The sequence below is a fragment of the Didymosphaeria variabile genome, assembly GCF_027946475.1.
Source record: "Didymosphaeria variabile strain IMI 356815 chromosome Unknown scaffold_6, whole genome shotgun sequence".
NCBI lineage: Eukaryota > Fungi > Ascomycota > Dothideomycetes > Pleosporales > Didymosphaeriaceae > Didymosphaeria > Didymosphaeria variabile.
In genome coordinates, this window is record NW_026611625.1 from 1,509,794 (window position 1) to 1,528,462 (window position 18,669).

An 18,669-nucleotide genomic window follows, 5' to 3' on the forward strand; every position below is an offset into this window, starting at 1 on the left:
TGTACATTCTCTCGGTCCGGATTTTCGACACTGTCCTTTCACGCCATTCTCTCCCGAAGCGTAAAGTCTGGTTCATCAAAGGTGGATTCAAAGAAGCTGTTTTTTGCTGCAATCGTTGTTGCAGTACTCGCTTCCCCGTCCACACTAGACCAAGTCCTGAAGAACAGCAAGGTGATAGATTGTGCCAGCTCTACCAACTGTTGATATAATTGCCCCTTCTACCGCCCAGTTGTATGCCTTTCTGGAATTAAGAGGTGTCATAGGATTTGACCATACTCCATATCTTCGCTTTGACTAGGTTGATCTCACTCTCAAGAAGCACAAAGTCATCTGGCTTGGGCGTTGATCCGAAAGCTTCGAATATTAGCAAATTAAATGTCTCCCGTTTTGGGTTTGCGGCCGTGCTATATTAACGCCGCACTTAAGTGAAATTTTGGTTGATTTTATCGGCCAAATCTTGGACTAAGCTGCAATGCTATGACAACACTGATATCGATGGCGGGTTCTCGGATTGTAGAAATCAGTACGGCGAAAGGCGCGGGAAGAGATGGATGTTACTGGATTGAGCTGGATTTGTATCGTGATGATGGGGTCACGAATGAACTTTGCAGAACTGGTGAGGGATCTGCTTTCTCGACCACACGTTCATGGCGACACAGGCCGTTTTCAATTATTTGCTACTTCGTTGTGTTGTTGTTTTAATCGACCCGCTCCGGTTGATCTTGTAGATGCTATCCTCATTGTCCTGAGGTCTGCCTCAACCGATGTAATCCTGCTTGATTTCAAAACCGTGGTCACGGTCTCATTACTTCTTTAATAATTCTCGAGTGTGCTCAGGTTTCGGGGGTAGGCGTCACGCGTCGCCTCTTCGCCGGAACTCGAACCTCGTATTGCACTTCGACTAGTTGCTCGTAATAACTTGAATCGTTTCACCATCTTGTGTTCACTTGAGAGTCGCTTTCATTGTGTTCAGCTAGATTTCGTGCGGAGGACGGAAGATCAGGCAACCAGCATCGGAACGATTCCGAACCCCGACGACCACGCCGCATGTGGAGTACCAACCTCCCAAAGGCTGACGGCCGCGTCGCCGGAACATAGAGGCCAATCTCAAAGCCGATGTTCCCTCATTGTTCTTAAATTCACGAGCCTCTACTGATCTACTTATCCGAACACACGATTGCACGCATCCCACCGATACAATGGCTCTCGGAACCGTCCTCCCATTCTGGCCCGCCCTGCTGTTCACCTACCTCGAGCCTATCTCACTGTACGTCGCAGCACCCCTCACTCAAACCCCCCTCCTCTATCGGGTGCATTCGCCCGTAGACTTATTCATGGTACCCTGACTGAGCACCATCCAGCATCCTCGGCTGGAACGCCGCCTGGAACAGCCCCTCCGACTTCATCACAAAGCAACTCCCCACACCGACCCTCGTACCTGTCCCCGACGCCGCGCTCGTCCTCTCCTACACCACCGGCAACATCTTCATCCTCCTCGCGCTGCTCGCCGTCCTCTGCACAGCTATAACGCGCGACGCGCGCGTCGCGAAGTACTACTTGCTTTTCGTGGCCGCGGGCGATCTAGGACATATCTTTAGTAGCTACAAGGTTATGGGTCCGGAAGTATTTTGGAATTTCAACCAGTATAATGATATGATGTGGGGCAACATCGGCGCCAGCGCGTTCTTGCATGTTAATCGGCTAGCTACGGTGCTGGGCGTCTTTGGACGGATCCGAGGGCTGTAGAGGGTGAGGAGATGTGTGTACGGAAGTTTGTTACGGCTATATAGACTATCACGTGCGGAAGTAGAATGTTATGCGTAAAATGACTTGACTGGTTCGGAAGCATGCAAGTAATTGAAGATGGACTGATCAGATGTGGAACAGTGTAGCGAACATGAACCGTGACTCCAATGTGAAACCAAGTCCTGAATATCCCGTACGCAATCAAGACTCTCCATGACGCCATGAAACCCCTTGAACGCCTTTGAGTTTCCCTCTATGATCCCATGATCAGTTAAGAACACCTTGAATCCCCATCTGGCCGGCGCCTTCCAGCTCGATCCTGATATCCTCAAACAGTCTCTCACCCGCCTTTAAATTCATCATCTTCTCTGGAGCGAATACACCCACGTCCAGCGCTCCATTCCTGATCGTAGCTTCAATGTCGACCGCATGCTGTACCCTCATTAGCCCAGTCTCCTGTCTCGTCTTAAACTAAACTCACAAGATACGCCCCTTGCATACACCTATCCACCAACTCTTCCGGCGGCACCACAACCCCACCACCAATTTCCACAACCCTACTCGACCCTTCAGTCCACTGTTCCGCAGGCGTAACCTTGATGGCTGCCTCCTCAGCATCCTCCCCACCACCAGGCAGCTTCAAAAAGTTCACGAAAGTATCCACCTTTACGCCCGTCCACTCTGCTATCTCCCACAGACCCGCAGACGCGTTCGCTGGTGCACTGATCTCCTGGATATCGTACTGTATCTGCGCCGCGACGTCGAAAACATCTGCCCCTAAAGGTGCTGAGACGCGCAGCGGGACAAGATTCATTGTGGGGCTAGGTGCTTCGTGCAAATTGGCGATGGGAAGAGAGCGGTTGGCGAGGTAGAGGCCTACTACAACATCGGCGGATGCAGGTGTTGATGTCACACGGGCGTAGAGCTTTGCGTATGTGGCGAGGAATAGCGATTGTGTTGTAAGGCCGTGCTTGTGAGCTTGCGACTCGAGGTCGGTCACGCTTGGGAGAAGGTTGGGTTTGAAGATCTCGATTCGTGAGGTGGGTGGAGCGCTGGGCTGGCACAGATGGTGCTGAGAGACGTCCTTGAGGTAATTCGTCCAGAAAGTCATGCGCTGTTCGATCGAAGAGGCATCTGACGTCTTCGCTATGATCATAGGGAGTATATCGGTGGGAGTCGTACTGTCGACAGTATTGCAGAGGTCTTGAAGTTGCTGGACAATAAGTGGCAGGCTGACACCGTCGTAGAGCGCATGATGAATCTTTAGCTGAACGTCCCACGGGCTTGATGGTGCTGCCCTGGACACGAACAGATGCGCGTATGGTTGTTTCGAGGCCGCCTTCGCTTTCCGATCCGATAGCTCATTAGGGGTGGTATTGCTGACGTCCTGCACGCTGGCCTCCGCGTTGCGCATCATAGCTTGGGTGTATAGCGTCCGCCTGTCCTTGGTCGTAATAAAGAATGTGCGCAGAATCGCATTTTGCGCGACCATCTTCTTCCACGCTGTTTGTATGTCCCCGAAAGACATCTCACCATGGATGCGGTAACTGAACTCTGGATAAAATATCGCGCCGTTTGAATTGACCCATGTAGAGAGCATGTAGATTTGACCAGCCGTTGCAGGTAAAACGCGCTCAACATCTTCTTGTTCGATGCCTGCTCTTGCGAGAAGACTTGCTCGCTCGATCTCAGGAAGTATGTCTTCCAGAATGATATCGATGTTTCCGTTTTCATATCCGACCGTCGGTACTCTCTTGTCCATGATGCGCACCATTTCTTCCACAGTACCAGCTCTCAACATCTCGCCTACGCTAAGTGTGATTCCACGCTTGCGCAGCAATGAGGATACTTTGATAGCGCTGATTGAGTCGAGACCCATATGGAAGATAGTCATGCCTGCAGTGATCTCTTCAACATGTGTTTGAGATACGAAAGCCAACACGTCTCGAATGATATTGGTGGTAGGCGATGCTGGGTGTTTAGCTCCTTGCTGTTTCGCCACAGGATGAGACCGTGCGCTATCATCCGCTTGCTCGTTCGTAAATGCTGGCAGACCGCAAAGTGATGCTCCGTTTGCGGTGAACTCGATGACCGGAGCGTCCGGCGTTGCAATGATGGTTTGAAGTACACCATCAAGTCTGTCTAGCAGTTCTTGTGCGCCCGCCTTATCGAACACTTCATCTTTGACCGCACATCGCCAGACCAGTCCTTTATCAACGACTTCCATCTCCACACAGACGGGGTACTCGACATCACTCCGACCCTGGATGCTCTTGTACAGCTTCTCTGACTCTCCCGTCTTTTCGCTCATACTCTTCTGATAGATGAAAAGGCTCTGCAGCAAAGCTCCGTGCACGCCAGCGAGAGAAAGAGCTTTGCGAAGCGGGAAGTGCTGCCACTGCTTGATGCTTAAGAAATTATCTTGCACGTACTGAAGCATGGTCAGCCAAGTGCCGTGAAATATGGTCCGTATGGCCACAGTATTCATTGTGGGGAAGAGGACTTTGACTTTCGACTCGTCATCACGACCAGACAGTACCGAACCAAAGGTGACATCGAGAGATTTGGTGTATGATGCAACAATCACTCCATGTACCACTTGACCAAGTGTCTGTAGTGTGATGTTGTGTTGCTTGGCGAAAGAAGTGACAACTTCGAGCGGAAGGCAGCTACCCTGCTGTTTCCGATGAACCGTCTGGAGAGACGAGCCAGTATGGTAAGGGAAAGTGGCTGTCTTGGCGTTCGAAAGGTAGTCACGCCAAAACGCAACAGCGTCTGCTCCCGTTGCTGTTAGAATCTCGTGCAATGTAGGCTCGTACGTTGGTCGGGGGTGGAGTTTATCGGCATACGCGTCGTGTACGTCGGAATGAAGTAGGCTTAGCGACCATCCATCGTATAAGGCATGAGCGATTGAGAGAACCAAGTAAGCTTGTCGCGGTGATCTAATAAGGGAGACGTGGAAGAGGGGTTGAGATGAAAGTTCGGTCACTGCCTTCTCTCGGATCTTGCTAAAAAGGGCTGGGAAGTCGGGTTCGTGGTCAATATCTGTAGACCCCCAAAAGTCGTGCAGATGATAGTGAATGACTTGTGCATGAGAGAAGTCGATGCTCGGGTCGTCCACTGGGACAAACGAAGTGCGTAAGATGGGGGATGCGGCAGCGACTTCTGCCCATGCTTCCTTCAATTTCTCCAGATCGATGGTTGGTCTCAATTTCAGCACGTCATGATTGTAATACCTCGTGTACTCGGAGGCGACCATCTCGATCACCATGGCCCCTTGCAATGGTGTGGGCGGCAAGACTTGCTCCACGCCTTCAGTCAATCCACGACGCCGAAGGTAACTCTCCAAACGCTTCTTGTTCGCTTGATAGATCATATCTGAGGGTCGTGTATTATCCTTCTCTGTGCCTACGGTCATGCGCTGTGTCATATTGGCGATGTTGAGACTGCGCATGATGCCGCTGACAGGGAGTTCGATGCCGTGTTTCTTGAGCCTGGCAGACAATTTGATAGCGTCGATGCTATCAAGGCCAAGTTCAAATATGGAGGTGTTCGCATTGACTTCTTCGGCTTCGACCCCGGATAGATTGGCGACTTCATGACGAATCATACTGGCATGGGTACTCCATCTAAAGGTTTTTGTGCCATCAAATGTCTCGACCGTAGAGCTGACAAGCACACCGTTTGCGCGGTCTTCACCTTTTGAAACGAATGTCTCCAGCACTGCGTCTGGGTCATCAACAGCCTTCCGCAGAGCTTCCTCGTATTCCTCAAGCAGTTCGTTCGCTGCAGCCAAGTCCGCCACATGGCTTTGAGCGACTAAAGTTAACATCAGAACTCCACCTGGGCTCTGCTCAACCTCGAAAGCAAGAGGGTAGTCTGCTTCAGCTCCACTATCTTGCAGTTGCCATAACTCGTTCTTGGTCCACCGTTCATCCTCTTCAGCGACCTGGTAAACAAACAACGTCTCGAACAGCGGCTGATTTGACCCTCGCTCCAGCCACTTCATGATGTCTCTCAAAGGTGTATGCTGATGTGTTTGCGCGACGATATTGAATTCGTGGGATTGCGTCACCAGTGAAGCCCAAGTCTCGCGCTGTTGTGCGCGGTACTGATATGGTATGGTGTTGAAAAGAGGCCCGATGACTTTATCTGCGCCTTCGAAGTCGATATTGCGGCCAGAAATTACTATACCTATGTTCACTGTAGCCTTCAGATGTTGGTGGAGAGCGTTAACCCAACAAGCTTGTGCAATGGCTTGCGCAGTGACATTGAGCTTTCGTCTCGTAACCTCAAGGTTTGGCAAATTTTGGACTTTTCGGGTCACTACAACCGGCCCGTCGCCAGATTTGTCGTTGGAGGTCGGGAGCGGTTGGAAGCTTCGATCTTGAAGTTGCTTCTTCCAGAAGTGTTTGGCATCTACTGTGGGTTGCAACGGGCCGTAGGCGAGAGTAGAGTGGAATGCTGGGCCGATTTGGATCTTGCGGCCGTTGTAGGCATCCCATACGGCTTGGAAGACGAGCCCGATACTGTTGCCATCGTAGAGTGCATGGAATATATGCACTACCAAGAGTCTGTCGGTCGAAGCGCCCACCACAAGCACCTCCATTAGCCTCTTGAATTCCCTCCCCCTTAGGCGGCGGACCCATTCCTCCTTCTTCTTCGCAAGGTGATCCTCAAGTACATCATCTTGGTGTAGAGTATCCTCAAAGAAAGGAAGCTCGGTATCTCGAAGTACTGCCTGCAAGAACCCATGGTCAGTGTTCACAAAGGCGGTACGTAGGATCTCTGTTGATGCAAAAACATGGTCCCAGGCATCCCGCAGCCTTTTCACGTCGACATCATCGCTCAATGCGAATCGGAAGCTATTGAAGTAGACAGCATTCCCGCTCTCCAAGGACCTCGCAATCATACCCTGCTGCAACGGCGTGCAAGGAGCTAGTGCCTCGATATTCCTGGTGTCCATGAACAAGGTCTCGGCCACAGTTCGTCTGTATCGGTGCTGCACTGCTGTAATCGCTTGCTGTGCAGCAGTGACAGATCCTCGATGGTCCGCTTTAAGTGACGTTTCCGACAATGTCTTTGTCAGCTGTCGAATGGTTGCATTTTTCAAGATGATAGATGCTGTGGCTTTCGCGAATCCAGCCTGCTTCAACGATCTTGATACACCTATCACGGAGATTGAATCCATACCCAGCTCAAAGAAACTTACATCTTTGCTAATATCGGTATCGGTGATGTTCAATGCTTCCTGAAGCAGAGCTCGGACCCTCTCTTCCTGCGGCGTCCACTCCCCATCCCTCGTTTGTATACCTGACGAGAGAAGCTGTAAGTCACTAATAGACAATGTCTCATACATTTCCTTGAGCTTCCCCGCTTCAACCTTGTTGTTGGCGGACAATGGCATAGTGGTAAGAGGGACGAAATGTGTGGGCACCATATACGGCGGCAACTTCTCCTGGCATGCTTCTTTCGCTCTCCATAGATCGCCAGTCGCCTCCAGTAAAACCTTCGTGTCGCCGCGCGTCCCAAAGCCCATCACAGCGAAGGCCACTAGCTGCTCCTTTTGTTGTTTCGGATGCTTCAAGACAAGGGTGGCCACGTCTGCGACCGTAATACCGCATTGCTTGATGACGGAGTTGATTTCGTCAATTTCGAGCCGCTGGCCACGCAGCTTGACCTGGCTGTCTGCGCGTCCTATGAAGTCGAATGTGCCATCGTGCAGAATCCTGACTAGATCACCGGTGCGATACACTCTCTCATCGAAACGCTTGAGGTGGGCAAATCGTTCTCCACTCAGGTCTGGTCGATTTAAGTAGCCCTTTCCGACCAACTTGCCCGACACGCACAACTCGCCGACTCCGCCTCTTAAAACAGGTAAATCGGAGTCCGGACGCAATACGTAAGATCCCACGTTGTCGAATTGGGGACCAATGTTGGACGGTTTACCATTGGCAGGAACGCGAGGATACATAGTAACACCGATGGTAGCCTCGGTCGGCCCGTAGCCGTTGTAGACGACGCTCTTCGGGCCCCAGACATCGAGGATCTCTTGTTTGAGGCTTTCGCCTCCTGTGATGAACACACCCTTGCACAGCGTTGGTACATCATCAGGGTGTAGGATCCGCGCGAGGCTGGGTGTGAGATCGATATGTGTGACCTGAAGGGCCCTAATAGATGCAGCAAGGTCTTCGAATATAAGATCCCTTGGGGCAGAGACAACACACATACCGACCGACCAGCTCCAGTACTGCTCGAGTACGGACACGTCAAAGTGAAAGGAAGCGAACTGGAGCCAACGAGAGTCGTCGTCCCAATGGCCGCGGAATAGCCGTCGAAATGCAAGCATCGCCTGCACAGCATTCTCATGAGTAAGTTCACATCCTTTTGGTGTACCAGTCGTACCGGAAGTATACAGGCAGTAGCTGCGGTCTTGTGGGTCGATAGTCCGCTCGAGGCCTGGCTTCTTTACCGATGCGGAACGCCAATCGATCTCATCGAGGTTGAGGATCGTTGCTTCGATATACTCCTTGAAACTAGCCGATTGAGCGTTCAATGAAAGTACCATAGGTGCCCCAGAGTCCTTGAGAATGAACGTTTTACGAGCAGTAGGCGCTCCGGGATCAAGTGCGAGGAATGCACAGCCAGCTTTCAAAATTCCCAAGAGGGCGATCGACGCCTCAGGACATTTTTCGAAACACACACCGACTAGTTCACCAGGTCGTACTCCATGTGAGACAAGAACGTTGGCGATCCGGTTACCCTCGCCATCGAGTTGTGCATAGGTCCATTTTCGGCTCTCATAAGCGCCCTGGCGCAACGATGTTGCGAATTCGAAAGCAACGCGGGTTGGAAACTTGGCTGCGGTCAGCTCCACGAAATCATGGAGCAGGCTGGCTTCGGATGGGATAGTTGGGGTGTCCGCAGGTGTGATTGAAAAGATGTTCGGATGGAAGTTGGGCGTTTGAGATTCCGCTCCAGGAAAGACGTTCCTCTCAATGAGGTAATCTAGTTGATCTAGAATAATAGAGCCTTGTTCCTTCGGAACAACGTGAGGAAGGAACGTCAGCCGAATCTCTAATTGCCCGTTCCTAGGCTCAAGCTCGATCGACAACGGGTACTCGATTAATGCTTTCTCTTCCACGACAACCCACAATTCGGATGGGGTACTGCCGCTGGCAAGTTTCTGAAACGCGAAGATAGAGTCAAAGAGCGGTTCGTTCGGATAGCCCATCAACTTCTGGATCTTGTTGAGTGGTGTGAATTGATGTCGTTGGATCTCAGCACTCAACGACAAAACGCTTTTTAGCATCTTCGCGTGGTCATCAGGGACTTGACAGGCGAAAGGTATAGTGGTGATGCAAGGAAAGACGGCGGCTTCTGCACCTTCGGTAGTTCGACCAGATAAAATGACACCGAAGGTGACGGAGGGCTCGCCAACGTAGGCGGACAACAGCATTGCCCAGCTAGCGAGACCCGCAGCTTGCAGGGTGATGTTGGATGCCTTGCATCCCCTCTCTAGCTCTTCCAGCGTTCGTTTGGATTTCTTGACGAGCACGACGGGTGGGCCTGGATCGTGCCGTAGCGGGGACAGGTTAGGAAATCGCGTCGGAGTCGCGACTTTTCCGAGCTGCTTCCAGAACTCATTGGACGAAGAGTTCTCGCTACCGCTCAGATGCAAGATGTTCTCGATGACTGGCTCGAATGATGCTGCAGTGACTACCTTGTTGTGATACGCAGCTACGACATCGCCGAAAACGAGCTGCAAGCTTTGAGCATCGAATATAGCATGCAAAAGGGCCAGATCCAGGTAATTGACACCGTCCACGTTGTTTACCCGCACGCGCCAAGGTGGATGATGAAGGCTTTTGACCGCTTCTTGTTCAGATTCATGCAGCCACTGTTCAGCTGTTCGAGGAGCCTCCGCGCGAGTAAAACCTCGAAACGACGCGGGATCAGGTACGTAGTGGATCATGGCGAACGATGCAATTCTATCTTTGACGTGTGCAAAACCTGTACGTAGCATACGGTGCTTCTCAACAGTCATCAACCATGCATCGCTCAACTGCTGCAAGTCTATGTTGTCGTCCAATTTTAGGCGAAGGTAATTGAAATAGATCTCGCCCTCTTTGGCAACAAACTGTGAAAGCATGCCGTTCTGCATAGGCGTGCATGGTCGTATGGCTTCGATCTGCTCGTCCGCAATGCAGCACGTTCTCGCGATCTCTTTCCTATGCTTCCGCTCAAAAGCGTCAAAGTCAAACTGCACCAATTTCGCGGGTTCAAGCTTTGACGAGCGCTCAAGATGTGTAGCGAGATCCTTGCAGTTCATGTACTTTAGAACATCTGTCGCATTCGCCTGCAAGCCTTGGTTGCGCAGTGCAGCTGCGATCTGGACAGCACTGATGCTGTCGAGACCAAGTTGGTAGATAGATGTCCATGGTCTGATGTCTTCATGCGGAGTACCAGAAAGCTTCGAGAAGATGTCGCGGATACATTCTTGCCGCTCGTTCCATCTGTAGCTTGAAGCAATCTGCTCAGCTTCATCCGGTTCTGCATCTAATTCGATCGATTCCCGGAAGATACTCGTCAAAGCCTTCTTGTCGATCTTGCCTGCCATAGATTTCGGTATCTTCTCGATAAAGAGAAAGAATTGCGGTACCATATAGGATGGTAGAGTATCTATCGCCTTTTGTTTCGCGGCAAGGCGTAACCTCGATTGCTCGCTCTCGTCGACTGTTCGCTGAGGCACAAAGAACGCAACAAGCTGGTCCTTTGATCTATCCTCTTTCTTTAATATTTGCGCCGTGACCGCTGCTATCGCCTCGTCACTGTCCTTGAGGGTCTTATTGATCTCACCAAGCTCAACCCGCAGCCCCCTGATCTTGACCTGGTCATCAGTGCGTCCAAGGAACTCGAAGTTGCCGTCGCCAAGCATTCGCACCATATCTCCGCTTTTATAGAATCTCCGTCCGCACTTGTAAACGAATTTCTCCTCGGTAAGTTGCGATTGGCCATGGTAGCCTCGTGCGAGTTGGGCGCCGCCAATGTACAATTCGCCAATGCCAAATATAGGCAATGGTCGGTCTCCTCGAGGCGTAAACAATGCAAAAGAAGTGGTTGGGAATGGACGTCCAATGACTGAAGTTTTTCTTTCGGGTGTGGTGGTAAAGATTGTAGTGCAGAACGCAGCTTCTGTAGGCCCGTAGGAGTTGACACACGCTCTGCCCCATTCGTTGGCCACTTCAGGTGTCATCGCTTCGCCGATACAGTAGAGCCATTTGACGTTAGGGACTTCTGTTCGTCTGAGCGAAGTCGCCACAGAAGGCGTAAGGTCAAGCAAGTCTACGCTCAGGTCATTGATTGAACCTGCAAGATTGTTGAGCATGGTGTCTTGGTCGGCAGCACATAGACTGAAGCCGAAAGTCCATGCAAGGAAGCAGTCATAGTAGCACATGTCGAACGTGACGGCAGCGTATTGTAGAAGCCTTGAACTGTGGCTCCAAGGTATTAATGATCGGGAACTTTCAATTGTCTGAATGGGTGAGCTGTGCTCCATGCTGACAGCTTTTGGTAGACCCGTAGAGCCCGAAGTATAGAGGCAATACGCAATGTTCGTAGGGCGAAGATCTTCAACATAGAGATTTTCAATGGGAAAATTTCCATTCCTCCTCATGTCGACCACGACAGTGTTACTGCTTCGAAGCCAGTAAATAGCACTCTCACGCGACAGTATGACTTTCGGTGCTAGTTCGAGAACCATGAACTGCTTCCTCTCTTCCGGTAAATCTGGGTGAATTGGTGAAAATGCTGCGCCGGCTTTGAGGACTCCGAGTATGCTGATGTAAAAGTCTGGACTCTTTGGCATATGTATAGGCACGACATCCTCGGGCTTTATGCCGAGGTCGACCAAAGCATGCGCAATCTGATTCGCCTTTTCATTAAGAGCACGAAAGGTGAGAGTCATTGCTGCTCCGCTGGGGTCGTGGAAGTCAAGGGCGATCGCATCAGGTCTCTCTACGGCATTCCGCTCAAATGCAGAGTGTAAGAGTCCACCATTTGATGTTTCAAATGGTCGAAAGTTGATATTGGACTGACTCAACAAACGGCCCGGAAGTCCGATTGTATCTTCCGCTGCAACATCTGGATAGTGAACAAGAGACTGGAGTCCATGGCTGAAGATCGCCGCAAGTGTTTCCGCATCGTCTCGTCGACACAGGTCGAATTGGTAGTGCAGATTGAGTGTCAACGTGTCCGTACTACTGTCTTGAGACACTTCGCAAACAATCGGCAGGCCCATATCTCCATCTTCCAGTTCTAGGCTCCAAATCGAGCTGTCGAGTGGCTTGCTCGGCTGTTGGAGGATAACGAGCGTATCAAACAAGCGTCCTTCTTTTTGTCGTATTTTGGACTGGATCCATCGTAGAGGGGTCAACTGAAAAGGTAGCGCCTCCACGCTGAAGGCATGTAGCTTCTTGCAGAGTTCAGTATTTGATTGGTTGAAGTCGAAATTCAAGCGTATAGGGAGCGTGTTGAAGCATGGTGCAACCAGGCGGTCGAGCCCATCTTCCGGCAGGGTGCGACCGCTGACCACATTCCCGAAGCACAGGTCCGTATCTGCCAGAACGAAATGTAAAAGCTTCACCCATGCCGCCTGTACTAGAGACAAAAGCGAAGTGGAGGTCTTTCGACAGTGTTGCGAAAATTCGCTGAGTGGCATCTGTATGTGCTTACGGACCGTGCCTGTCGTCCGTGAAGTTTGTAATACCCTACCAGAGAGGTTCGGAAAGTACGTCGGCTCGAAGTTCGCCAGTGCTTCTGTCCAAAATCGATGAACCTTTCCGAGGTCGGAGGCTACCATGTGTCGCAAGTAAGATTCGTAGCGTATAGGAGCTGACAGTTCCCTTTCCAAGTACACACTCTGTACTTCTTCAAGAAGGGTCGTCATAGCCACACCGTCGTACAACGCATGATGACAGCAGAAGACGATCTTCGCCGAAGTCCCATGGCCCTGGATCGCCAGACGCACAGGAGGCTTGTGTGAACGAAGTAAGTCAGGGAGCACGTTTCTTGCATACACTCTCACATCTCTACTCTGGTCTATCTCGTCCCAGATTACGGTATCATCCTTCATAATGACCTGGGCAAACGCATGTTGCACATTGTCGGTTGACACGAATGTGGTCCGTAGGATGTCGTGCCGATGAATCATACGCTCCCAGCACTTCTTCAAGCGCTCAAGAGAGTCATTGATAGCAAAAACCATCACATTGTAGTAGGAGGCATCTCCATCCCCATGGCCGTTCGATGATCCGATCGATAACATGGCCTCCTGTAGTGGTGTGCAAGGCAAGATTCTATCTATGACTTCGCCGTTCGTAGCAAGTTCAGCGCGTATACGAGATAGTTGGGTGGAGTTGAAGACATTGGTCACTGCAAAGGATATTAGCAGTGAACTTCTGAGCACACTCTCCCTCTGTACTGATCATCATCGGGAGTGCAAGCAGCTTACAATTTTGTCCCAATGTTGTGACTTGACTAACGGATTCTAGTGTAGAATTCTCCGAAAGCATCGTAGACAGTCGCTCCATGGTTGGATTTTTGAGAATGACCGATACAGGAAGATGTTCGAAGCCCGCATCTCGAAGCTTTTTAGCCAAGCGGATTGCAGATACCGAATCCAGGCCGAGGTTGAAAAATGATGAAGTTCGCTTAATGACAGCTGGTGGTAGGGTCAAGGTCTGTGACAGTGCCTCTGCTATGGTCATCTCGGCTACAGTAAGCGTCTGGCTGTCTCGTTCTGATCTAGAGCCTAACGATGTAGATTCCAGATGTTCGTTTCGAAGCACCTGGAAAGTACTGTGCAACAACCTCTTGTCGATCTTTGCTTGAGGCGTCACAGGAATGCGGCTGATAGGTACAATGTGCGTCGGCATCATGTACGCTGGAAGTTGCAGAGACAGTGACTCAAATGTTTCCAATGTTTGTGTGCGGTATCTCTGCGGAGCAAGAGAACAGAATTCTGCAGGCGTCCTACCTTCTGGCACCCAGAAAACGACGAGCTTTTGACTTGATTTCCCTTCGTGATGACCATTTGGTTGTGCAGTGCCTTTTTCAACCAAGACAGTCGTGCAGTCCTGGACGAAAGATTGATCAAGCACGAGGGAAGTAATCTCCCCAAGTTCGACCCTTTGCCCGCGAATCTTCACCTGGTCATCCAGGCGCCCAGTGGACAAAATCGAACCATCCGGTAGCAGCCGGCCCATATCGCCAGATCTATAGATTCGTCCATATGTCGGATGCTCTAGGATCTTTTCGGCGTCTAGATCCGGTCTGTTGAGATAACCACGAAAGACTTGGGCTCCCCCAAAGCACAGTTCACCGATTGCACCTCGGGGAACTATATGGTTGCTGCCGGGCTCCAGTATCACAAGGGAGGTGTTCGGGAACACTGGCCCAATATTGTTGATCAGATCGGTCTCGGTTACACGAGGTTTTACAGTGCAGATGTTGGTTGTTTCCGAAGGTCCATACCCTGTATTCTGATAAGCATACGAGCACTGGTAAGTAATTTGTTATGAATACCTTGGTATAGCCCTTTGCCAGCCCATTTGCGCTTGACACCCTCTGTGACCGCCTCGCCAGCTGTCACCAAGAATTTCACTTTGGGGACCTTGTCCGGGTCGACCAAGGCCGCTACCGTGGGTGTCAGGCTCAAATGAGTGATATCCAAGCTGTCGATAGCAGCTTCGAGATCGTAGAAGAGATCGTCTTTGGTGGCTGTGCACAAACATATGCCAATATACCAAGAAAAGAAGATTTCGAAAACCGAGACATCGAAAGCTTGGGAGCAAGATTGTAGCAGTCTTGAGTTCTCGGTGTATGGGTAGATAGTGGCGAGATAGTCCAGATTGTGCATGAGGTTGTCCTGGGTTACAAGGACGCCCTTGGGCTTGCCGGTACTTCCTGAAGTAAATACTGCGTAAGCCAGATGTGCGCCATTGTACGAAGTGGTGAGATTGTGATCCGAATATTTTGCAAGATCCGGCTCAGCAGTATCTAACACCACAAGATCATCCCGCTGAATGTGCTTTGTGAATTGGAGTCTGCTTATGCAAATCGTAACCCCTGCGTCGGCTATTATGCGATTGACTCGCTCTGCTGGAGTGTCTGGCACGATCGGCAGGAAACCGCATCCAGTTTTGAGGATGGCCAGGATGGAAACGTAAAGATCGATAGACTTTTCCAGCATAACGCATACCAATTGGTCCTTTCCAGCGCCGAGTGCCATCAGAGCGTGCGCAAGCTGATTTGCACGTGCGTTCAGCGAAGCGTACGATAGCCTTTCTTTGATTTCCATGCTGCCATCGACGATAGATCCAAGAATTACCGCGTCTTTACATGGTGTCTTGACGGCCCGCTCCTCCACACAGTGGGCTGGACCGTGTCGAATGGGCTCTAACTCCGGTTTGGGATTTGCAATTGACAATGCGTCCTCATCTAGGAGTCTGTTTGCGCCTTCTAACTGGGTGCCACGACTAGAAAGGAAGTACTGAACAGTCTGCTCGACCTGTCTTGCGAAATGTTCAACCTGTTTCTTTGGGACTGTCGAAGGATTGTAGGTTATTCGATAGGCGACATTCTCATCGCGAGGTTCGATTTCGAACGTGATCTTGAACTCCAGGTTGTCCTTGCTATTCACTGTGCGCAGAGCAAGCTTTTGATCCTCGGCTGAGACAAGGGACTCTTGCCATACGAAGAGGACGTCGAACAAACGCTCTCCCGAACGAAGCTGGCACAGTTTGATAATCTCGCGCATAGGTAGAGTGCAGTGTTCTAACATCTCCCGATTGGCTTGTTGCGTCCTTTGTAGCAAAACGCAAACTTCAGGGCAGGACAGGTCCGCGCGGAAAGGGAGAGTGGCAATGCAAGGGCCCATTATCTCCTCAACTTGGGTGACAGGAATAGTCCTGCCGGATGTGACAATGCCAAGAACGATGTCAGAGGTTCCCAAATACTGGCTCAAGACAAGACTGATGGCGGCTTGATAAAAAACCTGAGGGTGGATTGTGTGCTCTTTCGCCGCGGTGGAGAGATACTTCATATCGACGGCATACTCTCCATGCAGAGATAAAAGCCCTGTAGAGGGAAGCGTTCTGCCATTAAAATTCGGTAGCGGTGTTGGACGGTATTCGCGAAGAACACTTGCCCAATAGTCCACACTTTTGTCCAGACCACCTGAGCTAGACAATTGTGAATAGTATTGGACCACCTCACGGAACTGCGGTCGAGTAATGCTCGAACGTCCTGCCAGCAGTTCGTTCAAGTCGCGTAGGAGAAGATCGAAAGACCAGCCATCGTACAGTGCGTGATGTATTTGGAACAGAAGGCGCGGCCTCTCTGTTGCCGTGATTATTTGAACAGTGAATGGATGTAAAAGAGATTGGACCGACCCTAGAGAGTACGATCTTGAGAAAGTTGAGACATTGGCCAGCGTAGATGGCAGCAACTTCTTCCACACAAGCTGTACGAAGGATGTAGATGTCGTACTGGTCATGCAGAATCCAGTGCGAAGGATCTCGTTGTGTTGCACAAGGGTTTCAAGCAGCTCACGTATTCGTGAGAATGAGAGATGCTCCGACAATTCGACCTCTATCCAGTTACAGTACGCACTGGGTTCGATAGTGGTCTCCGTCAGCATTGCTTCCTGCAAAGGTGTGCATGGTAATACGTCGTTTATGTCATTTCTGTAATGTTGCAGCTCCGCAATATTTGACAAGCGACTTGGGTCGACAGTGACATGTTCCGGAGGACTGCAGTTCCGCATCTTTCTTCCTTTGCAGAGTCGTTTGAGCTCGTGGAGATTTCTTGTGGTGAGTATGTCTACAGATCCAACGTCGAGCCCCTGTCTGCGTAGCGCAGACGAAATGCGGATCGATCGCAGTGAGTCTAGTCCGACGTTGCCAAGGTCCTCATCGTCTGCAATCGCTCGTCCAAGCACTCTTTCGAAAACCGAAGTAAGAGGATCAGATGACACACTGTTACACTGTAGGACCGAAGAGCTTGAACTAGACTCATTTCCTAAGTAGGTGGCCTCCAGGGCTTTCCTATCGACTTTTCCCGAAGGAAGCTGAGGCATGCGGTCGACGAGGATAATGTCAAAGGGTACCATATAGCCTGGCAGCCACTGTCTGCAGGTTTCTTGGATGATGGCGCTTGACAACTTAGATGAGTCCGTGGCACAGAACGCAACTAACGTATCGGCGATTACCATCACAACTGCACTATAGCAATTGTCTACTTTGATGATGGTCTGCTCAATCTCGCTGAGTTCCACTCTTTGTCCCCTTAGTTTCACCTGTCCAGAAGTTATGCGTCCTAAGCACTCGAGCGTACCATCAAAGCACAATCGCGCCTTGTCTCCTGTACGGTAGAGACAGCCGAGTTCTGCATCTTGTATAAACGAAGCTGACGTTAGTTCTGGTCTATTAAGGTATTCATCGGCAACTTGAGGCCCTCCGATGACCAATTCGCCAACCTCGCCCCTTGGCATGATCTTGACGCCTTGTATCGGTTCACCCAGGGGAGCGGGAGCCGCAATGATAGCTGTGACAGTGTCGAGTGGGAATCCAATATTCCCCAAAGGCGAATCACAGGAGAAGCTAGGTTGCAAAGTGCAGTGAATCGCAGCTTCGGTCGGTCCGTACATGCCCCAGAGGATACTGGGTCGCTTTTCGGTTCCACCATATTCATTGACGATATCTCTGGTCAACATTTCGCCGATCGTGAGCAACAACTTAAGGCCCGGCACACTCTGTCGGCCTCGAAGTAAGTTGCTGACTACTGTTGGCGTGAGCTCGGCGGCATCTGCGCGCAACGAGGAAATGGTGGCAGGCAAATCATTGAGCATATGTGTCCGTGTGCACCCAACAATTGTGACTCCTCGATAGAAAGGAAAGAATATCTCGAATATCGACACGTCGAATGTAGGTGCCGCGAACTGCAGGAATCGAGTGAAGGGAGGGAGGTGCCGATCATGGGCCAGAAGGCTCTGAGTGACAGCTCGATGGGACACACTGACAGCCTTAGGAAGTCCTGTTGATCCTGATGTGTAGAGCACGTATGCCAACCGCGATTGCCGCTGGTGTTGTGTCTCTGAGCTTACGGTACCATTAGAGTACTCATGATCATCGCTATCAACGAGCAACGCTCGCGTGTTGGAAGAGGATGGAAGATTTTCCTTGAGTGTCGTATTCGTAACCAAGATGTCAGCTGAGATGTCCTTGAGGATGAAGGCCACTCTTTCTGGTGGCAAGTCGAGACCTATCGGACAGAAGGCTCGTCCACTCTTCAATATGGCCAGCAAGGCGATGTATAACTCTGGAGACTGTGGTAGTAGGACTGGGACCACATTGGAAGCATTTTTCAGCCTCGCCAAAAGTGCCCCGATTCTGTCCGCAAGTCCATCGCTGGCCGTGTGCAATTCTCCATAGGTAAGCTTGCGCCTCTTGACTCCGTTTTCCAGGAAGTCGATGGCGGGCTGATCCGTGGCGGATGACCGGGGTACCAGGTGGTGTAAGTATTCCGGCCCTGTGAGAACATCGGGGTGTCTGTTCAGGACAGACAAGTTGGGGTTTTGAAGCATTTCGCGGGTCCCCATCAGGGTATGGTATCTCAGACGCCCTTTCTCGTAACACGCGAAGACTGCCTCACGAGCGTGAATGCGGCCTCCCGGAGAGTGAGGAGACGATCAAGATGTTCTTATCCCCGTACGAAGGTGAAGGGGGTGGTGAGCTCCTGCCGTTTTGTTGCTGCTGACACGCCGCAATTCGAGATGCGGTGATTGGTCGTAGAGAAACGACAGCAAGGTAGGTTACTCTCTAGGACGAAAGACTAACACACGTCGACTGGAACACACGAGCA

The 18,669-nt window shown here is 50.9% G+C and overlaps 2 protein-coding genes across 2 annotated transcripts; one reads left to right on the top strand and one right to left on the bottom strand.

Annotated features, from left to right (window-relative positions):
* Positions 1-1,199: 1,199 nt before the first annotated feature.
* N0V89_008405 (uncharacterized protein) lies at positions 1,200-1,746 on the top strand (the record flags this gene model as incomplete). Its single annotated transcript, XM_056217161.1, has 2 exons — positions 1,200-1,267; positions 1,362-1,746. 2 exons carry the CDS (start codon positions 1,200-1,202, stop codon positions 1,744-1,746), a joined length of 453 nt encoding a protein of 150 aa, XP_056068717.1.
* A 267-nt stretch (positions 1,747-2,013) lies between these two features.
* On the bottom strand, positions 2,014-18,391 carry N0V89_008406 (uncharacterized protein; the record flags this gene model as incomplete). The annotated part of the gene is made up of 4 exons (XM_056217162.1): positions 2,014-2,178; positions 2,228-13,179; positions 13,259-14,281; positions 14,302-18,391. 4 exons carry the CDS (start codon positions 18,389-18,391, stop codon positions 2,014-2,016), a joined length of 16,230 nt encoding a protein of 5,409 aa, XP_056068718.1.
* Positions 18,392-18,669: the final 278 nt, after the last annotated feature.